The 10,504-nt window shown below is 45.3% G+C and overlaps 1 protein-coding gene across 1 annotated transcript; it reads right to left on the reverse strand.

Moving 5' to 3' along the window:
• Positions 1-2,640: 2,640 nt before the first annotated feature.
• Positions 2,641-5,155, reverse strand: HRH1 (histamine receptor H1). Its single transcript, XM_008059640.2, has one exon. It carries the CDS (start codon positions 5,122-5,124, stop codon positions 3,661-3,663), a length of 1,464 nt encoding a protein of 487 aa, XP_008057831.1. The 5' UTR covers positions 5,125-5,155; the 3' UTR covers positions 2,641-3,660.
• Between the last annotated feature and the right edge of the window lie 5,349 nt (positions 5,156-10,504).

Below are 10,504 nucleotides of genomic sequence, written 5' to 3' on the forward strand. Positions count from 1 at the left end.
TGGCCGGGAGTGGCCACTGCACTCCAGTCTGGGTGACAGAGTGAGACTCCAACTCAAAAAAAATAAAAATAAAAATAACAGATGAGGTCTAGGCATCCAAAATAGATGTAGAGGCCAGAAAAATTGGTTGGTCAGGCCATAAATGTGACTTCCTTGTTAGATGGAAGTTAGGATGAGGCTCAGAGCAGTACCACTGGGGCTGACCACTGGGGCTCCTAGACCATGAACTATTCAATCTGCTTCCATCACTTGTCTTGCAGATCAGTTGAGGAGCGTACATGCTCCTCACAATGAGAACCCCATGACATGCCAAGCTAAGCTTTGAAAGTCCAAGAAATTATGGAATGACAGATATTGATTGACAAGTTAGATCTTAACAGTATTATTTCTTTACAGCACTTAGAATACCTCACAGCCGGGAAAGCCCCAGCATCTTTCTCACCCTAAGCTAAGACTATTCAATCTACCTCCTGGAAGTTCATGAAGTGCCCATCTTCAAAAAAGAGATCAGCAATTTTCTGCAAGCCAAATAGCCAAGTGACCAATTCATCAAATGGTCAATTTGTAGACATAGGTTTTTAGAATGAATGCTTTGGTAACAATCCCAACTTTTAAGGTTTACAGCAATTTCTGCTGAATAGAAAGACTTCACAAGCTCTTAAAAGATTTATGTTATGCTATGTTGTAGTTGACTGGTTTTCATGTTGTCTTCAAGGAGGCATTTTAAGGAATGTTCTATTTATCAAAAGCTAAGGATGGTTTATTCTGCCTTTGAATGTATTTAACTCATGAATATATTAATGAAGAATATGTTCCTGGATGTAGATTCTTCTGGAGTGTATGAATATTATATCACTGTTTACTCTTTTTGTCCCCCATTCTCTGTTTCTCCTTTTCTGCCTCCCTTCTCATGCTTCAGTCTCTCCCTTTGTCTTCCCCCAAAGTCTCCATCTCTCTGCTGCTTAGTCTCTCCATCCACCCCTTTGTCTCTCCCCAACTCTGCCCTTCACTATCCTCTTCTGCATATCCGTCACCCTTTCTCCCTTTTACTGCCCCGAGTGCCCCCCACCCCCCTCCTCAGTCCCTCCTCTCTGACACTTTTGTCTTTCTCTCCTCTCCAGACTCCTCTGATTTCTGTCCTTTTCCCCCCTCTGTCACTCTGTCACTTCACCTCTATATTCCCTCTGTCTCTTCAATCTCCCTCCCCCCCGCCTCCTGCCTCTCCCTGCAGTAGCAGCGAGCTGGGAGTAAAGACAAGTTGACCCTTCCTCAATGTGCTGCTATGAAGAAAAATGAAATCAGTTGCTATCATTTCACAACAATTTTAAGAGATCGTTCTTAAAACCCTCATCCAATATGAATTATTGTAAACCTTGTAAATACTTACAAAGAAGTCAGTTTGGCAAATGGATAAACTTAGCAAATTGGTCATTCAAAGAATTGGCTTGAAGCTAACCAGTCTTAAGCCCATGAAAAGAATCCTAAAGGAGCTTCTGAGTCCACAAGATTCTTACCTGTAATCAAGGTCTTTATGATGCCTTCAACTAGGAAATGTTTTAGTCTTTGTGGCGTGCTCGTTCTAAGTGTTCTTTGGTCCTGAGGGAACCTGGGAGCAACTGTCTCACAGGTCTCTCTCAGAGGTCTTCTGGACAATGGTTTCTGACCTAGAAACAGACCAGCTGCAGCTTCTGACACCAGGATAAAAGTCTCTTAAATTCCACCAGTTTGGAGCAAGAAGAACTTCTGGGGGATACAAAGCGGAGTGAGAATGAAACTTTTATAAAAAGTAAGTCCACTTTAAAAGACATTTACAAATGTGACCAGAAACCAAAAATAAACCCTACATCAAATTTTGTAACTTTTGACAGTACACTTCAATATATCTTGGTCCAAGAGACTCAGAAAGTAGAAATAAATAAATCACATAACAGTATGGTTTCAAACATCATATTTTAGGTAGGCAAAGAGATCTCACAGATCATGCAAAGAGGAACACAAGACAAAACACCAGCTTGTACGGGCATTCCCATTTGCTATACACATTACAATTTAGCATCAAGTATTAAAATATAAATCACAACCAGACTGCAACATAAACACCAAGTAAAACTCTATGTTCCCATGCCTTTGCTAGTTTTTTATTTTGTTTTGTTTCGTTTTCACACAGGCTGGAGTGCAGTGGCATGCTCATGGCCACCACAACCTCAACCTGCTGGGCTCAGGCGATCCTTCCACCTCAGTCTTCCGAGTAGCTGGAATTACAGGCGAACACCACCACACCCAGCTGATTTTTTGATTTATTATAGAGATGAGGTCTCATCAAGTTGCCCAGGCTGGTCTTGAACTTGTGGGCTCAGGCAATTCTCTCACCTCAGCCTCCCAAGGTGCTGGGATTATAGGCATGAGCCACTGTGCTTGACCAGTCTCCTAGTTTTTACTTAACAGTTGTGACTATAAAAGAACATGACATTTTTTGACAAACACAACAGAACTCAGATAAAAATGCATACTGTCCCCTCAAGGCATCACCTTCTGTCCATTCAGAGGCATTCTGTGTCAGCAATTCCTTCACTCAACATATTATTTGGAAAATTACCACCATGCTCAGGAATATTTTGTGTGTATGTGTGTGTGTGTGTGTGTGTGTGTGTGTGTGTGTGTGTGTGTGTGTGTACTTAATAGAGCACATTTTTTGTCTTTTGGAGAAAATGTGCTACAGTGAACTAGATGAGCAGGGTCATTCTAACTCTCTAATATAATAGCAATATCACCTTGGGCACCTCTTTCACCTTGCTGCAACTGGTTCCTCTAAAAACTAGAGACAGGAACACAATCCTGTTGTATGGTGTTTGCGGTTTAAATGAAATAAAGCTAAGACAGTGCTAAAAAAAGGGGGGGTGGCGGGGGGACATTCTTCCCCCATTCCTTCTTTTAATTTTTAATGTAGACCCAGTCAAATCTCATGTCTTTCTTTTGAGGGCAAACTTTGCCACCATTTTTTAAATAGCCAAAGGAACCCCTTGCAGAAGGGGTTAAAAACAATGAATTTGCAAACCGCATAATTTCCTATCAACGAAGACATGCATGAGTGGAAAAGATGAGGGTGAATTTCCAGGGTGGTTCAGACACTGACTGGTTCTGGAGAATACTATAGAAGAGGCTCAGAAGAGAGGTGTTTGAGAAGGGATAGCCTTGGGGGAATGGCTGCCATGCCTCTCAAGGTGACCCCTGGAAGGGGACAGCAAGTATCTGCCCATGTAAGGTCTCTTGTGATCATACAGCTCCACTCCAGGAAGGCTCAAGTCTTCTGTTTGATTCTCTAGTGAAACTCTACCCACGAGTCCCATCAGTTGCTGATTAACTTGAATCTGAAAGTTTGAAATACAAGGAGAGTCTGAGGCTCCCACAGATCCTGAGGGGCAGGAGCACTCCCACCCCAGGTCTGATCATCTTACACACATTCTGCTTTCTCCTCCAAGTTCACTCCCTCTACTGACCACAGCCATCCACTGTTCTTCCCATGGTGCCAAAGAACTTTCCAAACTACTCAGCCCCTAAGACTGTGGTTTTGGCTCCAGAAAACCCAAGTGCCTGGCAACACATAGGCCTTCGTCCTTTATTTCCTCACTGGACATCATAAGCATCGCTCAGGAGCCTCCCTTAGGAGCGAATGTGCAGAATTTTCTTGAACGTCTTCTTAAAGTTCTCATTGCACAGGGGGTAGATGAGGGGGTTCAGTGTAGAGTTGATGTAGCCCAGCCAAATGGTGAACATGTGCACATGCTCGTTGCAACAGCTCTTGCAGAAGGCGATGACCATGAAGAAGATGAAGTAAGGGATCCAGCAAAGGATGAAGGCTGCCATGATACAACCCAGTTGTTTGGCAGCCTTCCGTTCACGGTTCATGTGCAACCCAGACACATACTGTCTTGAATGTGAGCGGAGCCTCTTCCAAGTGAACTTGATGTAGTCCAGGCCTGTGTTAGATCCACTTCTCAATTTGCCTTTGCCCGGTGCTGGCTCTGTGGGGGTGTCTGAATCTGTCCGGGAGAAGGACTGGCTATCACCTAGTGTCTGATCCTCTGACATCTCACTGACCCCGTGCACGTTCAGATCCGACTCATCCATCTTGAGCTGGCTCTGGGCCTGAGTGACAGTTATGTAGTCCTCGCTACTCCCCTCTGCCACAGTCTGCAACTGCACGATGTTTAGGGGGAAACAGTGGGGTTTGCCTACTGCTTCATTCTCCTCTTGGCTAAAAACAACTGGGGAATTCGTCTCCTCAGGGTCTTGGGATGGAGGCTTCAAGACAGATCCACCACCAGCATCTTTTGGCTTCATTTTCAGAACCTCCCAGGGAGACTCCTTCCCTGGTTTCTTGGCATTCACCTTGGGATTCTCTGGCTTCAGCTTAATTTCTGAGAAGGAAGGGAGGGACCCATTGATGAGCTCCCGGTGCTGACAGTGTTGCCGTACAGCCTTGTAGATCTTGGCATAGAACCAGAGCATGAGCAAGGTGGGTAGGTAGAAGTTGATGATGGCGGTCATGACCTTGAACCAGGTGACATCATAGAAGTCTGTCTCACACTTGTCCTCCCGGTGCCCCGAGGTCTGCGGCATGAAGCGATGCCAGCCTAAAATGGGAATAACCCATAAAAAGGAGAGAAACCAGGCCCCCAAGATGGTGGCTGATGCTCGGGTCTTGGTTCGATACTTCAGGTACCTGAGGGGCTGTTGGACAGAGCGGTAGCGATCGATGCACAAGATAAAAACACTGAAAATGGATGCTGTGCTGGCCACATAGTCCATTGAAAGCCAAAAGAGGCAGAGAGGCCGGCCAAGGGACCACTCGGACAGGAGCAGGTAGAGGATGTTCATGGGCATGACCACAGCGCCAACAATCAGGTCTGCCACCGAGAGGCTGACGATGTACAGGTTCCCCACAGTGTGTAGTTTCCGCTCACTTCGTACGGCATACAGCACCAGCAGGTTGAGACCCACTGTGATCAAGGAGATGGTGCTCAGGACCACTACCAGGGGCATCAGCTGCGGGTTGGCCATGGTGGTCTTGTTCCCCTCACACATGTTGTCTTCTAAGAGGCAGGAAGAATTGGGGAGGGTCATTGGCACAAAAGCAGCCTCCAGTTATGGCTCACTCCCTGGGAGAAAAAAATAGAAAAATTAAGGTCAGAGATTGGGTGATCAGTAGCCATTTAGTACCATTATGTTTATCAAACTGGGGTGTATGCTATTGGGGGTGATATATAATGCTGGCTGCAGCCATGTCCCCTTCCTTATTCATTCAATCACTATTGAATTCCTGGCACTGTTCTAGGTGTTGGGATACTGCAGTGAACAAAATACAAACATCTCTGCGCTCATGGAGCATGCATTCTAGTGAGGGAGTGGGCAAAAAACAAGGTAGGTAAATAATTTGTGTAAGTCTAATTCTGGACATATTCCAAGAAGGCAGGCTGCATCTGGACTGGTCTAACCTGAATATGGCAGTCTAGTTCTCTTTGCAGTGGCTGATCTAGGAGTGGCCATGAGATACCATGATGCCCTAGAAATTAGATGGGGAAGTCTAACAACAGAGGTGGAGTTCTAGAAAATGTCTTTCTCTCTGATAAATGTGCAAAACAGGAAAAGCATTTTTCATTTGCCTCCTGCTTCCTGACAGGAAGGAAGGAAGTGATGTTTGAGGCTAGAGCAGTCGTCTTGGGGCCATCAGGGAATGCCAAGTAAAGGCTTACCCAGAGCCCTGTTACCACTAAGCCAGTGAGCCAATGCTGGAATCTTCTTCCAGGCTTTTTTTTTTTTTTTTTTTGAGTCAGAGTCTCACTCTGTCATCCAGGCTGGAGTACATGGCACAATCATGCCTCACTACAGCCTTGACCTCCCAGGCTCACGAGATCTTTCCACCTCAGCTTCCAGAGGAGCTGGGACCACAGGTGCATGCCACCACACCCAGCTAATTTTTAATATTTTATTTTGTAAAGATGAGGTCTCCCTATGTTGCCCAGGCTGGTCTCGAACCTCTGGGCTCAAGTAATCTTCTTGCGTTAGCCTTCCAGAGTGCTGGAATTACAGATGTGAGCCACCATACTGAGCCTTATTATTGATGGGAAATAATTAAATAGGCTTTTTTTCCCCACTTGCATCCCCATTGTGGGGGTTTTTACTTGCAGCTAAAAGCATACCTAAGTGTTATGGGGGAGGTTGTAAGGGGATGCACCAGAGGTACATAAAGCATGAGCTAAACCTAACATAGCTTCTTACAGAAATAGTTCTCAGATAAGAAGGGACTTATTTTTTAAAGTATATTTATTGTTTTACTTTTCTATCTGAAAAACAAACAGCGTTTTTTCATTATATAAACTATGTCAAGTAATATGTAACAAAACCTTTGCTAATAAGGCTCTACTGAAAACAGGTTGTAGCCTCTGTTATTGGTGATCTTCAAGCGGAATGGGAGGTGTAAGTAGATATTAAAACTTCTGAAAAGGAGGCTGGGCATGGTGATTCATGCCTGTAATCCCAGCACTATGGGAGGCTGAGGTGGGAGGATTACTTAAGCCTAGGAGTTAAAGAACAGTCTGGGCAACATAGTAAGATCCTGTCTCTATATCAAAATAAAATAAATAAATTGATGAAAACTTCTAAAAAGCATTGTTAGCTTTTATATTCATCAAGAAGTGGTATGAATTTAAAGAAAACTGAGAGACACTAATAGAGAATACACAGTTCTCTCAATAATTTAGCAAAAAATATTTTTTTTACATTAAGACAAAGCCAGATAAGTTCACAAGTAAAAGGCTAAATTCATATAATTGTTTAAGATAAAAATCAAGACCCCAAGATGATTGATCCTTGTGGAAGGAAACCATGTGGGCAGCACTGATTTTGCCCAGCTCTGCTACTTGTTTTCTGAGTGATCTCTCAGCCTCCATTTTTCTCCTGTGTCAGATGTGTAGGGTGGGAGCCGGGTGCAGTGGCTCACGCCTGTAATCTCAGCAGTTTGGGAGGCAGAGGCAAGGGGATTGCTTGAGCCCAGGGGTTTGAGACCTGGCCAACTTGAGCAAGACCTCGCATCAACAATTAAAAAAAAATTAGCCAAGCATGGTGGCATGAGCCTGGAACTACAGCAACTTGAAAGTTCCAGCTATTTGGAAGGCTGAGGTGGAAGGATCACCTGCGCCGAGCAGGTCGAGGCTGTAGTGGCCATGAACATGCTGCTGTACTTCAGCCTGGCAACAGAGTGAGAATTCCACTAAAAAAAAAATTGTGTAGAGTAGGGTAAATAATCTGTACAGACTTTTCCAGGCCTCCTTTTTAGCCTCTCTTAAGGAATATTTTGCTGTTTTCCTCCGGTTCTGAACTGCACGGGTCACACGCTCAGGAAGTAGGCTCTGGTGTCTCTGCCTCTCATCTAATCCCTGAACAGGCTCTCATCAGTGAGATAACTAATGTAAGGCACTTTTTCCTCCCTCATGGACCTGCATTTTGGAAAACAGATCCCTTAGCCGGGCTCGGTTGCTCAGCCTGTAATCCCACGCCTTTGGGAGGCTGAAGTGAGCGGATTGCTTGAGCCTGTGGGTTCGAGAACCCACCTGGGCAATTTGGCGAGACCTCATCTCTACAATAAATCAAAAAAAATTGGCCGGGCATGGTAGTGCATGCCTGTAGTCCCAGCTACTCGGAAGGCTGAGGCGGAAAGCTCGCTGGAGCCCAGCAGGTCGAGGCTGCGGAGGCCGGGAGCGGCCACTGCACTCCAGTCTGGGCAACAGAGTGAGACTCCAACTCAAAAAAAAAACCCAAAAAAACCACAACAAAACAGATCGCTGAACGGTGTTCCCTGTATAATTCCAAATAAAGGTCAGGTACTCTGGCAAAGAGTATGGGAGACATCTGGGAACATGGATCCTCATTTCACCTCACGCCACACAGAAGACCCCAGCTGGATCTGAGGTGCCCTCTCTGAGATTTTAGCCAAGCCCGCAGAAGGGTGCTCCACAGAGGGTATGCTTTGGACCGAGAGAACAAAGCTAGAGGAGGCGCTTGGGACAAGGATATGTCTCTAAGAAAGGTGGCCACTGGCAGGCTCTCCTAGCTCTGTGTCCTCAGAAAAGCAGCCTGGGGAGAGCTCTGGAGGCAGAAGCCGATTCCTCGCTCAAACTCTGCCACTTTCTGAGCTGTGTGCAGCTCCAGCAATCAGCTTGGGATGCCAGTTTGATCATTTGTAAGGTAGGGAGAATAATAAGACCCTCGCCGTGAGCTGTTGAGAGCATCAACTGAGATAACAGAGTGGGAAGGCTCTGCAAACTCTGAGGTGGCAATGACTGAGTAAAAAGCAGAAATAAAGCCTGCTTCCCCAAGAGTATACAAACAAATCATCATTTTGGAATTAAGGCAATGGCTTCATTCCAAAACTATTAGGTGGGGTAGGGCCTTTTACTAGAGTGCTGTGGTCTAATCCAATCAGGTCTATGTGCCATCAAATAAGCAACAGTAGTCAACATCCCTTCTGCATCCCAGAAGGCCAACAGGGTCAACTGAGGCGGTAAGGAGCCAAGCCCCAGGCTGGCACTTCTCATATACTGGTTACTACATGTCCATCCTAAGCCCAAGAGTGAGATCTGATGGTCTCTAAGACAGATAAGGAAATGGTCAGTTCAAGCTCAGAGGGGTGAAGCAACTTAAGGTCACACAGCTAGGAAGCAGTTGTAGAAGTCAAGATTCAAACTTAGGTCTATCTAACTCAGGGTTTCTTAACCTTGGTACTATTGACATTTTAAGCTGCATAACTCTTTGCAGTGGGGGCTTGTCCTATGCGTTGTCTGATGCTTAGCAATATCCCTAGCCTCTACTCACTAGATGCCAGTAGCAGGCATCCCCCTGGTTGTGACATTCAAAATGTTTTCAGACACTGCCAAGTATCTCCTGGGAGACAGAACATCTGATCTAACTGAAGAATATGCACCCTGAACTACTCATTCCATTGCCAGGCCGAGAGTATGACTTTCAGTTCAAAGTAAGGAAGAACTTTCTAAAAATAGATGTAATCTAACAATGCAATGAGTTTTACCCTGAGAAATAGTAAGCTCCCTATCATGGGAAGCATGCTAAAAGCCTGGATCTGATACAAATTAGAAATACTCTTTCTCAAGGGCAATTACCTATGTAAAACTCACAGATGTTGGTTTCAGATAAAGCAACTAGTATAATGCTCAATTAATAGTAGCTGTTGTGTTTTCTTCCACTGCTTTGTGAGTGACACCACCGTCTCACAGCTGGCCCAGTCTGGCTCAAAGGAATCTTGCTTAACCTCTCCTTGCTTTTCACTGAAGTAGGAACTGCTAATAAATCTCCTCTAACGTTTAGGAACAGAACCCTGCTTTTTAGACATGGCTGCCTGGAATAGAGACTACATTTCCCAGGCCTCCTTGTAGCAGGGTGTGACCACGTGGCTGAGTTTTATCAGAATGGAAATGGAAGTGTAGTTTGCAACTTCCAGAAAGCAGCTGTGAAAGGAAGATGTGCACTTTTCTTTGGCCCTGCATTCTTCCAGCTGGCTGGAATGCAGGTATGAAGAGCAGAGCTTAAGCAACAGGCTTGGGACCATAAGGAAGAACCACAAAATGAGAATGGTAAAGCTGCAATATAGACGGAGTTGAGGTCCTTTGAAGATAATGGAGCTGCCATACCAGACAGGACTGCCTACCTCAGGACCTCATGTCTATTTCATCGAAGTCACAGTTAGTTAGCATTTTTTTTATCACGCTAAACTGGCTAAACTAAATCCTAACTGATTCACTGGCCCTGACTTCAAGAAGTTCATAAATGAGCATGAGAAGAAACACACGATCAACAGCATCAAAACAATTAAACTGAATACCCATGAAGGCCGGGCTTGGTGGCTCAGCCTGTAATCCCAGCACTTTGGGAGGCTGAGGTGAGTGGATTGCCTGAGCCTGTAGGTTCAAGACCACCCAGGGCAACTTGGTGAGACCTTGTCTCTACAATAAAATAAAAAATTAGCCGGACGTGGTAGCATGTGCCTGTAGCTCTGGCTACTTGGAAGCCTGAGGCAGAAGGATTGCCGGAGCCCAGCAGATCAACGCTAGGGAGGCCATGAGCGTGCCACTGCACTCCAGCCTGGGTGAAAACTCAAAAAAAAAAAAAAAATCCTTGAAGATGGCGAGGCATGGTGGTTCATGTCTGCAATCCCAGCACTTTGGGAGGCCAAGACAAGAGGATTGCTTGAAGCCAGAGATCAAGATCAGCTATGGCAACATAGTGAGACCCGTCTCTTATTATTACATATATTTTGAAAAGTCCTAGGAGGCAACTGGGCCAGGTGTGATGACTGGAGTAAGATCAAAGCAGGTGGATGGTCAGTGGAGGGAGGAACCAACTCTCCCAAGGAGTTGCGCAGATGTCGGGAAGGACATCAGAAAAGAAGTGATGTGTGAGTTGGGCTTTGAAGGATGACTAGAAGGGAAGA

The sequence above is a fragment of the Carlito syrichta genome, unplaced genomic scaffold, assembly GCF_000164805.1.
Source record: "Carlito syrichta isolate Samal-C Ts95f unplaced genomic scaffold, Tarsius_syrichta-2.0.1 Scaffold304318, whole genome shotgun sequence".
In the NCBI taxonomy this organism is placed as follows: domain Eukaryota; kingdom Metazoa; phylum Chordata; class Mammalia; order Primates; family Tarsiidae; genus Carlito; species Carlito syrichta.

Coding starts and splice junctions, on each gene's coding strand:
- HRH1 (XM_008059640.2), bottom strand. CDS start 5,124: ATGACCCTCCCCAATTCTTCCTGCCTCTTAGAAGACAACATGTGTGAG.